The 16,827-nt window shown below is 43.1% G+C and overlaps 1 protein-coding gene across 1 annotated transcript in view; it reads right to left on the bottom strand.

Annotated features, from left to right (window-relative positions):
* LOC127007103 (extracellular serine/threonine protein CG31145-like) overlaps window positions 1–16,827 on the bottom strand; it is a 121,555-nt gene that overhangs the window by 22,195 nt on the left and 82,533 nt on the right. Inside the window, exons 3-4 of the mRNA XM_050877713.1 lie at window positions 13,931–14,055; window positions 13,234–13,312 (exon numbers count right to left, since the gene is read on the bottom strand). Of these exons, the coding sequence (XP_050733670.1) occupies window positions 13,234–13,312; window positions 13,931–14,055 (204 nt within the window). The remainder of the gene's footprint in view (window positions 1–13,233; window positions 13,313–13,930; window positions 14,056–16,827) is intronic.

A 16,827-nucleotide genomic window follows, 5' to 3' on the forward strand; every position in this document is an offset into this window, starting at 1 on the left:
CGTTATTTCTGCTCTGTGTCAGGCTAATCGTGTGTGAGAATTAGTAAGTGCAAGGAAAATATTTATGGATACGTTTGATAAAGGATCTTCAGCATCATTACTTTATAACATGTCTGAACTCGCTTAGCAAAAATGTATCACTACAATATATCGTTGCCGAATTTATAGGCAAATATCATAACGTTACAGAACCTTTCCCGTGAATGATAAACAGGAATAAATAATGTACAAAGTATGCCATTGTTTTTATTCACATTTTAATCAATTTTCTCGAAAGAAAGTTATAAAAAAGACGTAATCACCTCGCATCTAATTGCTGTTGTCAACGTAAAAGTCAACCTTGATTAAAAGCTCGGCTAAGAAGTCTTGGATGCCGGAGAGACCTTTAGAATCCACGTTTATGTCGCAAGCAATCGTTTCGCCAAGTTTATAGTTGTCTCCAAACCTTGCGACTAGGAGGGTGTTAGGCACGGACAGAGAAATTAAGAGTTGGCTGGGAAGATGGTGAAAGAAGGATGGTAGTCGTGATAAAATGAAAACGAAGTAAGATCTGAGGTAAGATATTTTCTTATCTTTTTTATATATATATATATATATATATATATATATATATATATATATATATATATATATATATATATATATATATATATATATACATACAGAGGTAAACGTAGCTAAGAGGATAAAGACGAGAGAGAGAGAGAGAGAGAGAGAGAGAGAGAGAGAGAGAGACCTCATTATATTTTCCGTTGGCCTTACTGATTTTTTTTGTTCGCTTTTGATGTCATATCCGAGATTATTGAAAGAAAATCCTGCTGAAATTGCCGAAACAAACAAGAAAAAACTCACGCAGTTCATCGCTGTTGTCTCATCTCCTTCGCCACCAATTCTTCTTTGCTCGCTTAAAGGTTTGTCGTGCCATCAGTATCAACCCCGCCAAGGTATTGCCTTCCGAGGACCTGTTGTCACTTTCTAAGGAATATATCTTTTTTCCTTTCGTTCCAAACTGCAATTAAGGCCACAGACAAGATTAACATACCACCAACGCTCACAGGATCACACACAAACAAAAATCCTCTACTTGTCCTAAGAAGTAGTTTCATCTACATGGTAAAGTCGCTGTTTCCTGCCTCCGTCTGAGCGCCACCCTTGCCCTCTGCTGCGTGTCCGGGTGGAGGTAAGGAAGAAAGGGACTGCGACAAGGCATTGTTGACCAGAGCGTTGCGCGGCACTGAAGTGAAATTTACGGCGGTGTTAACACTGGACGTGAATGGAGTTTTGTGTTACGCCGGGCTTAAGTGGGATTGGTGAGTCGGCGAAGCCCTGAGTGCACGGAACTGTTACGCTGAACTTTATAACTTCCGTGGACGCGTTACAGTAGAGTTTAGGAGAAGTATACGTTACACTAGATTGAATTGGATTATGCAGAGATTACACTCATAAAATAGTTACTCAGTTCTGGTCTAAATAAATTTTACAAAATGTCTACCATGTTCTGAAAGCAGTCTTTTGTTGAGAATATTTATAATGGTAAATGTGGAATCAATACGCCTCGAGAAGTAAAATGAACGTTAATTTCCATAGGGATATGAAATTCTTGTTTTGGCTTAAGTTTATTTCTTCTGGTATTTTTAAACAATCAGATTTTTTCACATACCTCTCCAAATTCTAGAAAATATCAGTTGGATGTGTCGGATCTTAGTTGTCAGTCTTATATGTCAAGGGAACGACCTTATCAATAAATTTGTTACTTCTTTTTGGCTTCCACTTCCACATGGGATGTTTTCTTTATAATTTTTAATTATCGAGACAGCCTTCGTCTCTGCCTCTTAATCTTATCCTGTCGCAAAAGTGATTAATTAATCTATCTCATGTGGCAGTGGCCACCTCGTCGCCGAGTCATCGTCGCCGCTAACATATTCACCACTTAACGAGCTGAGAGGTGCCTCGTCCCTCTCGTCACCCACACCGCCTCCTCATGCCACCTCCAGGCTCTTTTTCATCTCACTCCGCCACCTAACTTCTGTCCTGCCCTTGTTATCCCTCTTCTCGCCTGCACGCTCCAAGTTCCTTTAACAGTTTCTCAGTGCTACGCCAAATTAACGTGACACTAGAAGCCTCGCTTCCATTATTCTTATCCATTTCCAACACATTGCGTCTGGTCTGGGGTCTTTCTTTTGTGTTTACTGATTTTCCTTTTTCATTTTATTGAAATCAGAACTGTACGAGGCATTTCTCGATTTTTTCTTATATGCCAGGAAAATTTCAAATACCTCTGGAACTAAATAATAGATATCTTTAGAAGCATGTATATTTATCTTATGTAGCCATTCCTCTATTTCCTTCACCGTAAAAAGCGAAATCCCGCAAACTTGAACATGGAATCTCCCATTAATCACCTTTGATATCAAGAAGTAGCTTTAAAAGTTAGCTTCAGATACAGAGAGAATGATCTAAGTCCTTAAGCACCTCATCACCTTTTCATAGCCTCAATCGAACACCTAAACTGGGTCTCTCTCTCTCTCTCTCTCTCTCTCTCAAGCTCCTTCCGCGATGTTTCAATCAGTCACCACCACCTCCATTGTTCCCATTAAAACAAGGTAACATAAGGGTACCATCCCAGCAGTTTGCGACCACCATCACTACCACTATCACAAACAGCATCACCATCATCTCCACTGCAGCACCATCACTATAGCCACTATCACCACACCCGCTCCCTCTAGTATCACCACATCCGTTACTATTATCATTACTTATCATTACTATTTTCATTACTATTATCAGAATATCAACCCCTGCTTCACCCCTCACCCCCCACCCATCACAGTCACTATCTCCAACACGTTGAACAGTATCACCACTATCACCACAATGCCACCTCCACAGCACTATCCACCACCATTATCACTACTCGTTACCTCCATTAGCTCTTGTCCTTGTCTCGGTGCAATCTTGTCACCATCAGGGTGTAAGAACCAAAGTTACCACACACTAATTATCATAATGGCGCAAGAACTTAAGTTAAAAAAAAGCGCTTCAGGTTGGACGTAAGAGAAGTTTCCTAACTAGACATCACAGAAATAGAAGTGTGAAATTGAATACAAGGACGTATCGATTTGAGGGACCGGTCCGGTGTGTATGGGATGTCGTTGACTACATGACATTTCTCTCGAGTCTTGGGAAAAGGTGGATTTCAGAGGGAATGAACGTAAGGTATAAACGGGTAAGTATGATTATTAAGTAGTTTTATAAATATTTACAGGCTGATGAATAGGCAAAGACGTTCGGTGTATGCAAGTCGGTCAGCAACACAAAGATAAGAGTAATGACGTGGATAGAGAAACAATAGACTTGATAATGAAAAAAAGATAAGCATAAGGTGTAAAGTGGTAGCCAAGGAAGTGGGAGCGAAGCTAAATGAAGAAGAGGGATATGTAGTGGTGCATGCCAGGTTCCTCACTTTACAGTCTTACCCTACAACTTCATCAAGGAACAGACTATAAACAGTAAAAACAGTTGGTCGCCTCTCACGGTTTCGCGCCTCCAGATGTCTTGCCAAGTGTTGCTCAACAAATGAATCGATACAACTTTCCACCGAAACATTTAATATTGTGTTGCTGGGGCTCACAACGACTGGGTTGTGGCGGTGTGAGGACTTTGGATGATTTTGAATACCTCCATCACTAGAATGATTGGATTAGTTGGATTGATTCCTCAAGTGTCGGTAATGTGTTTAGTTCCCAGAAGAAAAATAATAATATCGAACCTTTTTTTACAGTGCTGTTCACTGTACCCCAGTATTAATAGTTTGTTATCGGTGTTTTTGAACAGGTTTATAATTCTTAAATCACGTCAGGTAGTAGGGTTGGCCTTGAGGATTGTGCTTTGATAATGTCGATGTTTTACTTTCAACTCGCTCAGTCGATCTCAGGTGGACCGAATAAGCGTGAGCACGGAGTAATTATTGTGCCATGATGAGAGGGTATACCAGTTTTCTTCAAACAAATATAAACCTTTGAGTATCGACTACATAGAGTACTCACATATTTATTTTTACCTCTTTTTCACTTCAGACTCGCTCAGTCGATCACGGTTGGACTGAATAAGCGTGAGCACGGAGCAATGAATGTGTCAAGATAATCGGCCGTACAAGTTTTCCGTAAAAAAAAAAAAACTATTTTAGCACCGACTGCAGTGAGTAATTATATATAGTTTTTTCTTGCTCCATTTAATTAATCAGTTATCGGTAACATGTTGACAAATGATGCTGGATACAATTTGTATGCTTCAAGGATTGCTGTTCGAAGCTGGCCACGACGAACGAAGCCATGTAAGTGCTTTGACCTATCTGAAAAGAGCAACAAACTTTTGTGTCACCTCTTTCCTCCAGACTTTCTTTTACAGGGGTTTGCCGTAGCCGTTGCCTTAATGAGGTCATGGATGATGAACTTGTACTCTGAGGACAGATCATGAGTGCTTCCACTAATGACCCGGTAATTCCCGGTCGTTGATCTGCCCGCTTTCTTATAAGATTCAATAAACCGGAGGGAATTTATGATAACGGCCGTTTTCAATTTTTTTTTTTTTGTTGTTGTTGTTAATACGGCGATCGATACGTATTCTTTGGAATAGGCTTTTTTAATTATTGAAACAATCGCAGAAATAATAATATAAGTAACTAAGTTTTGTAACAGTGCACATTAATATTACTCATCTAGACCTACTAAGTGTTGTATAAGATGCAGCAGCAGGGATACATTACACGTTTACGAGCTCAGCTGATAAGATCATGGAAATAAAAGGAAACATAACTTTACTATAGCACTCCTGAGACCCTGAGCGGAAGGGCACAGAATCGCACTCTTAAGCCACCTGAGAGAACGTAAAACGCCGCTTCAAGAAACATTCACTACGCCGAGGCTTGAGTGAACGAGTGTTGTGTTGCGTTTTTATTGAAGGAGTGAGTCAGCTCGGCCCTCAAGTATGGAACTTAACCTTCGCCTATGCGAATGTAAGGTTATCGTAACATAATGTATTATTTGTTTTGCTATAGCTTTAATTACTTTCTCGCACGCGCTCGCTGGCTCGCGCGCGCGCGCGCGCACACACACACACACACACACACACACACACACACACACACACACACACACACACACACACACACACACACACACACACACACACACACATATGCACTGATGTCCAAAGGTCCAAAGGCAACATCCAACGCAATAATAATTCAGCACATGACTGTACGTGTGGGAGCCCTAGACACGTGTTTCTCAAAAGCGATCATTAGCCACCACGAGCTCATATCAGGTTTTATATTTTTCATCAAGCGAAACACACGAGTACATATCTAAAGTCAAAAACACACTTTGCACCATTTTGGAACTTAAGTCGACATAAACCAGTGTGAATCAGTTGTACAGGTGGAATGGGTACTAAAAGAATAAAGAACAAGAGCCCTTGCCATCCCAGTTCTTTATTACATCAGTGACAGAGGTTTGATGACAATGGGCGCGAGGAGGAATGAAGATCAATGACAGCTTCGCGTTTTGCAGTGTACAGGAATTAACGAGACGAGCATCATAATGTACATTAAGAGGCATTGTAGAAACTGTTCGCTGCTTTCTTCATTATTATATGTTTAAATGTCGACATCAGTTAGACTAAGTGCTCAAGGTAGTATTTTCTTATCACACACACACACACACACACACACACACACACACACACACACACACACACACACTTTCCACTCAGACACTTTTCCGCCCCAGCGGGCCGCGACCCTCGCCGGCCAGGTGCTGGCCTGGCCTCCGCCGGGCCTTCACGCTCTCTGCCTCGCAATAAACCTAAACAAAATCGGCGCTGGAGGAACAGTAAGGCTTAAGTGGCACATTACTTTTGGCTCAGGGATGTTCACTCTCAAGCACAAAGGGGAGAATTGTTTTGCATGACTGTGTTGCACAATGGCCACGCGCGCCAGACAAAAATCATTCCAGAAACATAGTGTCAGACAGGACCAGTTAACCCTCGACAGATGGGCCGTGAAGGCGACAGACCACTGCAGCGGGAGAGCGGAGAGCACTTCGCCTTAAATTACCTCAAGACCGAGTGTGTTTGTGGGTTGTTCACGGCGGCGGCGGGTCACCCTCTCTCCCGGTAATTGGCGCGCTCAGAATTAGCTTTGGTTCTTAGTGGCGCCGAGCCGAGTGTTAATGGGTATTGGCAGACCCGCCAGCTGAGCGGCCCCGAGGGTGTTTCTGCTGCCTTGCCCTCACATGCGTACGTACGTCGAGAGAGAGAGAGAGAGAGAGAGAGAGAGAGAGAGAGAGAGAGAGAGAGAGAGAGAGAGAGAGAGAGAGAGAGAGAGCCTGCCTGCCTGCGTGCGTGCGTGCGTGCGTGCGTGCGTGTGTGTGTGTGTGTGTGTGTGTGTGTGTGTGTGTGTGTGTGTGTGTGTTCTCTCTTAGGCGTTGCTTTTGTCTGCCTGTTTCTTTCTCCGTTTACCAGTATGCCTTGAACCTGAACGCTAATCAAACTCTTTCGTGGTGTTGTCATTTGGTGGAAGAATTTATTGATCACCTTCGGGCCTTCAAGTTATTTTAACATGGTATTTCCATTTAAGACTATTACAGACATTTTAGAGTATATGAGTTCATATAACATCACACATAGTGTTTTTAATGTTTCGAATCAGTAAATTGTTCGAAAAGTACTGCACCATGAAAAGGTTAAAGGTAAACAATGGAAAAAGATATCTTACCCCTTCTCACTATCTTAACCCCTTCTCACATGAAGTAAGAAAAAAAAAGTTGCTGAGGGAATCTGTTTTCTAAGGGTAAAGAAAAGGGCTGACCAGTTTAGAATGAAAAGAAGGTGGCAGGCTGGAGGAGCAGGGGCGAGCGAGAAGCTTGGTTATGCCGGTGGCGCTTTTGGTGTATTTCACAGTTAGCCACCTGGGTGAAGCGAACAGACGCAGCCAATATCAACAGACGCACTAGACTGTCTGGCGTGGCGGTGGAGCGCGTCGGCCCTACCCCATAACACTCAACAGGAGCAAGTGGTCTGATGCTATAGGATTCCCCTTGAAACAGAGAGTCTTGTTGGCGGTCTGAGTGGGGCTGAGTGAGAGTAAGGGTTGCACCAAGGAATAAGAACATGTGAGAAAGGAGGAAGGAAAGGAGAAATAAGAAGAAGAGGGAGGTGTAAAAAGGAGGACAAGCTGATATGAGAGAGAGAGAGAGAGAGAGAGAGAGAGAGAGAGAGAGAGAGAGAGAGAGAGAGAGAGAGAGAGAGAGAGAGAGAGAGAGAGGAGGAGGAGGAGGAGGAGGGGAGAAAGGGCTGACAGGGTATGGATGTAAATTTACGTAACTGACTCACTTATTCGAAAAAAAATCATTCATTCTTCGAAGTCTCTCCGGTATATACTAATTTCATATTTATCTTTAAAAAGCGTCAGGTAGTGCTACTCGTCGGTTCTTGGTTTCCTTGGTCAGGTATCGATTCAATAATGCCTGAAGTACTTTGAACAGAATACTATAAATTCATCTGCCACGATATTCTCCACGTGTTTAATTTTCTCGAGTGTCTTAAATGAAACTGATAGTTATTTAGTTTCCAAGTTTCCCTATATTTGGGATAACAAAAAATACAGGCAGTAGTGAAAGAAAACAAAGGAAAAATAAAAGCGAACCAGAAGAAAAAGGAAATCCTCCTGCAGTTTACAACCTGTTTCTAGGCAAAATAAGTATCAATTTTATATATGAAATCGAAATATGGATGTACGTGAATGTTGGCGGTGCCCAACGCAGCCTGGCGGCCAGCACCCCTTTCCGGCTCCCTCCTGCTGGAATCTATCAAATCAGTGGGATACACCTGACATGAAAAATATTCACCAAACTGCAACACCCCAAAATAAAGTAAACGTACGTTCACTTTTGCTTTATATCACAGTTTCAAATCCACACATATTAAATTGCGAGGCTTAAACATCTAATGGAACTTACCGTAAACTATTTTCATTTGGCTCCTGATGTGAGTGTAATGCAGAGTTAAGTTGATAAAGTTTTTTTTTTATGAAAATAAACTGGCAAGGACGAAAAGTCGTTTCCTAATTTTTATTTTTATTTTTGTACATGAAAACATATGGAGTTAGCAATCCATTCCCTCAATGATGTGTGTCCGTCCTTCATCCTTCACAGAACACGTATGTGTAGTTCATATTTGCAGAGCGTCATGAGTAGAGTCACTTTTTCAAGAAGCTTCACAAAAACCCATGAATCACATCATGCTCTATTATTTTTTTTATTCACAATAAGTCTGGATGGAGCAATGAAGTCGTCAGCTCAAGGCTCATTAAAACTAACCACACCCCATCGCATGGTCCAGATAATTTATTATCGTTTTTGGTCTCAGTCAAAGCTGTGACCCTCCCCGTTCATCGCTCCCTCTTTTCTCTTCTCTATATAACCAGCATCGCCGGCAGAATCAGTTCAATAATTTTATTTCAAAAACTTCGATAAGTTTCCTTCCATCCCACCCAACACTGCTGCTCTCCCCATCGAAAACTCATTGAACAAGTTTGGAAGATTTTTCATTATCGCGAGCGCTCTGAGCCGGATTTGGTGATTGCCTGGTCTAAGAAGCTCAGAGACGGAGGCGCCAGTGGAGTGTGGCCCTGGGGCTTTCGTCTCGCAACCCTGAGTGAGGTTCGGGGCGCCGGGCAGCACGTCTCAGGGCCGCCTGACAAACTGTAAATGTTGAAGTGCAATGCCCAGGTTCCTTGAAAATACCGCTGCCGTCCAAGACATGGGAAGTGTGGAAACATAAAAGAGCGAGCATTTGTTAAAGAAGAAATCATTAAGAAAACTTCCCACCTTGTGAAGAAAAGGTTTTGAGAGAGAGAGAGAGAGAGAGAGAGAGAGAGAGAGAGAGAGAGAGAGAGAGAGAGAGAGAGAGAGAGAGAGAGAGTGTCCAGACTTTTATATAAATAATAAAATAATGGTGCAAACTTACTGAGACTGAAAATAAAGTATCCGCTGGCTGAAGTCTAGGAAATGATTACAAGATGAAACTTTCAAATAAGAAAGTTACTGAAGAGATTCCTAAAAAAAGAGATGCAATAAAATAATGACTGAAGGAACATGAGTGAGAGGCAGCACGTTAAACGAGGAGGTGGAGGGACAGGCACCTGGAAGAGTGACAGCACGTCGTAGAGATGTGTGGAGGGGGAGGAGGAAGGGAGGCCACGGACCGACCTACTAGGGAAACAAATATGTCTGCAAGTTCAAAGGTTCGGGCAGACTTTAAGGCGAAGTGGATGCTGCGTTTGATGCCGCCGAGAGGAGGGATAAACAATAACCATGCGGAAAAAGGCGACCGAAAGTACAAAGCTGGTAAGAAAAAAGGAAACGGTCAAAAACAAATCTGGAGTGAGCGGGTTCTCCGGAGAGCAAGAGAGAGGAATCAAAGAAAGTGAGAAAAAAACAGATATGGAAATTAAAATACTCAAGAAGATCTCCGGAAACGAAATTTCTTGAGAGAGGTAAAAGAAATCTGACAATCAATAATACTGAGAGTGCGCACTATAATATTTTCCCCCAATCTCAGAAATGCTCCATCAAAAGATCACGAACCAAGAGGCGGAGAGATAAGTCTGCAGACGTGAAATGAAGCACCAGGAACATGAAAGAGCTCCTCCGGGTTTCTCCTTTCGCCCAGATTCTTATTTGACAAAGAGCAAACTGTTTCAGGGGTTCAACTTGGAAATAGTCCACGACAATTATTGGCGTGTGATGGGGGGAATGGTATAAGGGAATGAGTAGGAGAAGATGGAGATAATAGAGAAGAGAAAGGGGAGAAAAGGAAGAAGAGGAAGCGAAGGAGGGATGATGATACTGCCTGAAGAAATTGAGAATAAATACTATTAAGGAAAAGGTAAGGAAAGGGAATTTAGTTGTGTAATTGATGTATACGGGGTTGATATGTGAAATAAAAACCATATGGCTGTTTTCCCTCTCTGGGTTTCTTTGGCGGAAACCACATGGGTAAGAGAAGATAAATGGTACTCTTGGTTTAGAAGGCAAGAAGGAAAGGTGAGAGGAGACGTGGACGGCTAGGGTCGATGGGAAGAAGATAAAGAGTAGGACGAATGGAAAATCAGAGTGGAGGAGAAGGAGGAGGAGGAGGAGGAGGAGGAGGAGGAGGAGGAGGATATGAAAGAAAAATGGGAGGCGGAAAACGAAGAGGGGAGGAGAAGAGAAGGAATTGGTAAAATGTGATCCTAGAGAGGAGGAGGAGGAGGAGGAGGAGGAGAAGGAAGAGAGAAGGAGGGAAGGAAGAGGAGGAAAATGAGAAAGCTGGACTACCTAGAGGACCGGATGAGGACGTATGTTGGTGTTCGTTAGGGTGACGGGACACGGAAAATAGCCGTAGATGTTGTCAGTCAGCCTGCGGAACGGTGGGTCGCGAGGACGCTGCGTGGCTTGATTTTCTGGAGGGGGAACATGAGATGAGAAAGGATGAATGTCAGAGGGTATATAGTGGACTGAAAACGGACTTCAGACTCGTTGAATAATAGGCATTTTTATCTGTACTTTACGTTTATTCTTTATATTGTTAATGGTAGTATAAAATGGTATAAAACAACAGATAAAACAAAAGATTTTAATTAGTAAGTGAAATCGTGAAACCTCACAACAGAGTCAACTCATCAGAAACTCGCAGTAAAGATTTCTTCCCCTCCCCCCTCCCAGTCCCCCTCACTCACGCAAGGTTATAAAAACAAAATCCCCCTCGCACCCTCATGAAGTAATTGTTTCTTGATTATCTTCGGCCACGGTAATTGGGTTCATCCTTTACTGGGGAGTCAACAAAACCACTGCCACGCTTCCCTCAGTGTGTGTGATCTTTGCCTTGTAGTAATTATTTGAGACTCGCCGTGTCTTACCCCGCCAGACACCCTCTCTCTTCCTCCGCCCGCCACAGCCCTCGTCCTTCGCCAGCCAACCTTAGATTAGGGAAGGTTTTAATCTCGTAAATCCTTGTGTGTGTGTGTGTGTGTGTGTGTGTGTGTGTGTGTGTGTGTGTGTGTGTGTGTGTGTGTGTGTGTGTGTGTGTGTGTGTGTGTGTGTGTGTGTGTGTTCATGCAAAGTGGGTGTTGTGTTTGTCACCACTGGCAGATAAGGGGGAAAAGCGAGACAGTTTGGGAGCACTGCGGAGATAAGTGTAATGCCACGATTCTACTCAGCCATCCGGACCCAAACACACGAATAATTTCTCAGGAGGAAGGTGGCGTCGCTGCAAATGTCGCTTTAGAGAGAATTTTTTTTTTTTTTCCCTTATTCACATAGTCACTGGTCGCCGTTTGTTCTTTGTTTGTGGAAGACACATGGCAGTGATGAGAGAGGGTTGGTGTGGGGCACTGGTATGCATTTTACTTGTTCCTTTGTGCTCCTTTTTATTCTGTTTAGGTCGGTGGCTGTGATCTGAATACACGCCCGAGGTTTTTTTGCTGAGTGCTTGCTTTCGTTGTCACTATCTTTCTGCACTCTTCCATCTTTTGTATTTTTTCATGGACTAACTATTACACGGAGTACTAGTATTAAGATTCCCCTATCCTTAAATATGACATTTTTGAAAACTACTATTTATTTATTATTATTTTTTTTTTTAGAAAAGTAGCAACCATCACTACTTCCGTCCCTTGCTTCGTCCTCTCCCGATTTCATTTTATACTCTATCGACCCATTCCCCTGGCCATCCCCAAGTATCGATCGTTATCATTTTAGGGTCTCTTCCTTCGCACCAAGTTGGATGATCAACTATATTCGAAGCCAGTCAACAACAAACCACTCCATTCTTTAAGTCCCTACATTTCCTTCACAGTATATTTCTAAGGCTCACCTGCTTGACACACACACACACACACACACACACACACACACACACACACACACACACACACACACACACACACACACACACACACACCAATGCAAACCCCATTCTCTGTACTATTTCTCCCCCTCTTTCTCCCTCCCCAGCTATTCCTGTCCTTACCTAACCTTTGCCTGTGTAGCACTCCCACACAAACATTACAAAATCTGCCCACGTACAACTCGCTTAAAAAAAATAAAAAAAACGTGACCGAACCGTTCACCTTTCACCATTCGCAGCATTCTCACGGGAACACTGCAGACCTCCGTCCACACAGATCTCCCGTGACAAACAGCACCCCTTCCCAGGCACACCACTCATAACCTACCATTACCACTCCCACCATACATCACTCCCATGCCATCGACACCCCACACACTACATCACAGGATCATTCACACTGCAATATTACACCCATGCCCACTCCCCTAACAGTACCGTTACCCTCTCTGCACTATTCCCGCCTCTATCACGACCACTATCCCAACGACAGTACCGCCACTCCTTCTCCTCCCCTGCCCCCACTCATCATCTCCACCACTCCTCTCCCATAGCACCCTTGCACCTCCTATTTCTCTGTGACATCTCCCTCCTGCCGGTACACTACTACCTCGGCTACTACTATTGTGCGTCAGCCTTTAGAGAAACGAATGGTAAATGTTTTTTTTTTTGTTATTTTTTTACAGTGTGTGTGTGTGTGTGTGTGTGTGTGTGTGTGTGTGTGTGTGTGTGTGTGTGTGTGTGTGTGTGTGTGTGTTTGGAGTCGATATTTCTATTACTCTATTCAGTTAGAAACACGTGTAATTTTTAGTTTAAAATGAATGGTTATATTGTGTGTAAAGTAAACAAGATATTTTTATTTTCTGCTCGGTTGGTGCGATGGTTTTAGATCCGTCAGTAAAGTTTTGTGGTTTGATCGAATTTTACTTTATTGGAAGAGTAAAATAAAGTGTTGATTTTCCTCAACGTTTACTTTCGCCTCTTTAGTTATTTGATACTGTGGTCGATACAGAGCACTCAACCAGACACAAAATACTGACCGACTTGCATATCTACTTCCACTTGCTCAAATTCTCGAGGCTTTCATTAATCCACCTATCGGCAAGGGGAGATGGGCAGTATAGTGAACCAAGTGGGACGTCAAACAAGACCCGAGCATCAGTAACTAGTAGCCCTATCATTACGCCATGGAGAAGTATGATGAAAATTACGGAAACACTGCAATTTACCCACGATTCTTATTCTATCCTCCCTTACACACATACACATTCAGTCACTCACCTCATGGGCTTGAAGAGAGCTCGCCCTCCGTCAATGAACTCTATCGTCAGCTTGATCTGTGTGCCGCCCTCCTTTTGACCTGCGGGAGAGGAGGGAAGCTGACGGACAAGAGCGAGGAATAGCCATCACATGCGGGGCTAATGAATGGTTAACCCTCTCTGGCAAAGCAAGTAGTGCCAATAGAGTTCTGTAATTGAGCCCTCGTGGCGGAAAGGTTAATTAGACGGCACTAGACACAGCTCATTAGGGGAGCATGGTTGGTGATTAAGGAGGATTGGCAAGGGTTAGCCGTGGCTCTGAGTGAGATGCCGGCTTCAGGTGCTTCTAGGTATATGCAGCCATTAGGTGACTGGTGTGACTTGGCTATCACACACCACGTCATATCAACAACTTAATGAAGTTAGGAACGTCGATGTGTGGTATGTGCGGCTCTTATTAATCATCAGATTAAAAATTCTAATAAGTATTGAACACTTTCCGGTAAAAGTACAATGTTCAACGTTTTGCCCTACATGAAGGGAAGGCCTGAATGAAGGACGTACTCAGTGATGTGTGAGATGGGCCAAGTCGCAATGTCACCCCATGCTCTGACAGCATCAAAGCATTTAACAAAGAGTAAACTCCTTCTTTGATAAATATATATGTTAAGCATTGTGTCCTACTGAGAGGGAAGAGCAAAGGACGCACTAGTACTTACTGATGTGTGAGATGGGCAGGGTTGTCATATACTTGAGGAGTCTGTTCACGGTGGGGTCCCGAGCGCCGTACAACTCGTCCTGAGACATGCTGAGATGGAAGTCGTCCCAGAGTGTTGCGTTTTCTCTGGAGAAGAGAAACCACCGTGATCAATACCAGGAGGAATATTATTTTTATTTTAGTGTTTGTTAATGTTATGTTCGTGTAAAGCTAAGTTACCTATGGTCGTGGGTGACTATTTAGATACAGAATACCTATTTTCTTGCAGTGTCACATTTTTGTTTGCTACAGCTAAGTACGAAAGGGCAGTGGCTAGTTTAAGTATTGGACAACAAGATTATCTGTCCAGACTTCCACCCTAGTGTCCCGCTCCATCTTCCAGCCAGAGCCGAGGCCAGCACGAGGTATGACGTGTTGCTGGAGAGGGAGTCGCAAAGAAAACGAGATTGTAATCCAATTGCAATGAAAATCCTCGAATTGCAACACACTTTCAGCAGCGTCCCTTACCGGCCCTCTTTATATCTGTCCTTTGTTATTGTGTTTAGGAAGCGATTCTTCTCTTCATTATATTACCCGGCGCACTGTTCTCTCTCTCTAGGTACAGCGGATAATACTGAGGGCTTTTTATCATCGTATCCCCTGTTGAGGATTCGGAGCTTGGTACTACCACATTTCCGCATCTGATCTCTGGGGGTGTCAGCTAGTGCTGTTCCCTGCAGGTATCGCCAAAACAACACCCTTCCACCAGTCTTGCCCACAAAAGTTTCCAGTCACTCAATTTGTGATGTAAATTGTGATTCACCTCTTTAAATTCAGAGCTAACTGATTACTTGGAAGAAAAAAAAATTCATATGCGGACAACTGTCACTCAGAACCAAACTTTACTTTATTATGTATTGATGTAAATGGAACGCGTTGTAGTTCGAAAACTATTTCTTATAAATGTAAAAACTTGCACATTGTGAGTATTTTGACTAAAGTTTTGTACCGCTTCAACGTGACATTTTTCTTCTGACGTATTTTTGTAACTACAATTTTAAAAGAATCTGAAAAATGTATAGTGATCGATAACATTGTCATAAGTTATTTTATAAATTCTTGGGAACGGCTGAAGAGCAGTGTACTCGAGAGAATTGGCTCGAGATGTTGACGGGAGAAGCAAGTAAATAGTTTCATGTGAAACTGTTTTGTGCGTGCAATTCAGGCTTCTCGAATACCAAAAGGCAGCTCTGATCATGCGGATCATCCTCTCGGGGCTCCCGAAACGCCACTTTGATCAGATTGCACAAACAAAGCAGTTTGAATCCGGATCAAAAGCGTCGTCTGACCCTGGCTATTCTTTACCACCCAGCCGCTGCCACTCGGCATTGTTTGGCGGCGACCCGAAGACACAGTTTTACACCTGAAACTTCTCAAATACGAGAGAGAGAGAGAGAGAGAGAGAGAGAGAGAGAGAGAGAGAGAGAGAGAGAGAGAGAGAGAGAGAGAGAGAGAGAGAGAGATATGCGCGTCCTTAACACACACACACACACACACACACACACACACACACACACACACACACACACACACACACACAAACGAAAGAGACAGACAGACAGACGGCAGGCAGGCCCTCCGCTAGAGGGGCATTTTGAAATAGACAGACATGTTTGGGGTCCCGCTCATCCCATTATTTAGCCAGCCTCTTCACCTTGGCTTCTGCACTTTTATTACAACAACGGATTGATCCGGAGACACGCTGGGTCAAGAAGCAATATTTCTTCCGATACCCAAATAATAACAGCATCTGAGAAGATTCACAAGATTCACTTCTATTAATTGAACCAGGTTACGGGTAATGTCCCGCGACCTTGCATGAAGGACTAGCGACCATCAGATGACAAAGTCGAAACTTTTATAAGACAAACCATTATATATGAAGTGACGTATCACAATATTTAGAAATACTTTTCTTGACGTGAAGACAATGGAATCCATCGCGACCAGAACCCTCGTCTCGGTGAGTAAAAAATATTGTATCGGGTGAAGGTCTCATGAGACGAGCTTGTGACGCTGTTTTTTTTTTCATTTCTTATTTCGACAAGGTCTTTCCCAGCGGGAATGTCAGGAATGTTTTGAGTGTTCCGATAGCTCCAGACCTCTGGCTGAGGGTTGAGTCTGCATGGCAAGGCTGAAAAACCTTCCCCATCAAGCACAGGCATTACCTGCTCTCCGGGAAGCGTGAGTGCGCGTGCCAACATTTTGTACCAGTGGGTATCAATGCTGCTGCTGATGATGATAATGCCTCTGCTTTTTTTTTTCTTTCCTGGTGCCATTTCTGTCTTTTTACATTTCTGTTCTTTTGTTTCTGTTTTCCTGCAGGCCCTGCCTCCGTGCAGCTGCTATTGGTGTTTACGCTGATAACGCCGCAACACTCTCAGCTGCACCTCGGCTCCTGCTGTTTGCGTCGTCAATGTTATCAATTTTCCCAACTGGCTGTTAGGATCTGGCGTTTCCGTTGATGTTACTACAATTGTTTTGTTCTTAGCATTCTCTCTCTCTCTCTCTCTCTCTCTCTCTCTCTCTCTCTCTCTCTCTCTCTCTCTCTCTCTCTCTCTCTCTCTCTCTCTCTCTCTCTCTCTCTCTCTCTCTCTCTCTTTAAGACATGTGACAGTAAGTGTCTCAGTAATTATTAGCCGATTAGCTTAATGTCATAAGTTTGCAAAATTCTCTAAAGAATAAATAGGGGCAAGCTCGTTACTCACCTAGGACATGGTTGTTTAAAAATACTTTGTACCCTGGCATAATACAAACAAGACCTTCCTCGTCAAAGTCAGAATTTTTAAAATTCAAAGACAGCCATTTCAGTTTTTCATTACACACAAAAATGTTAAGGCACTGAATATTTTGTTTCAC

Source organism: Eriocheir sinensis, chromosome 34, assembly GCF_024679095.1.
Source record: "Eriocheir sinensis breed Jianghai 21 chromosome 34, ASM2467909v1, whole genome shotgun sequence".
In the NCBI taxonomy this organism is placed as follows: domain Eukaryota; kingdom Metazoa; phylum Arthropoda; class Malacostraca; order Decapoda; family Varunidae; genus Eriocheir; species Eriocheir sinensis.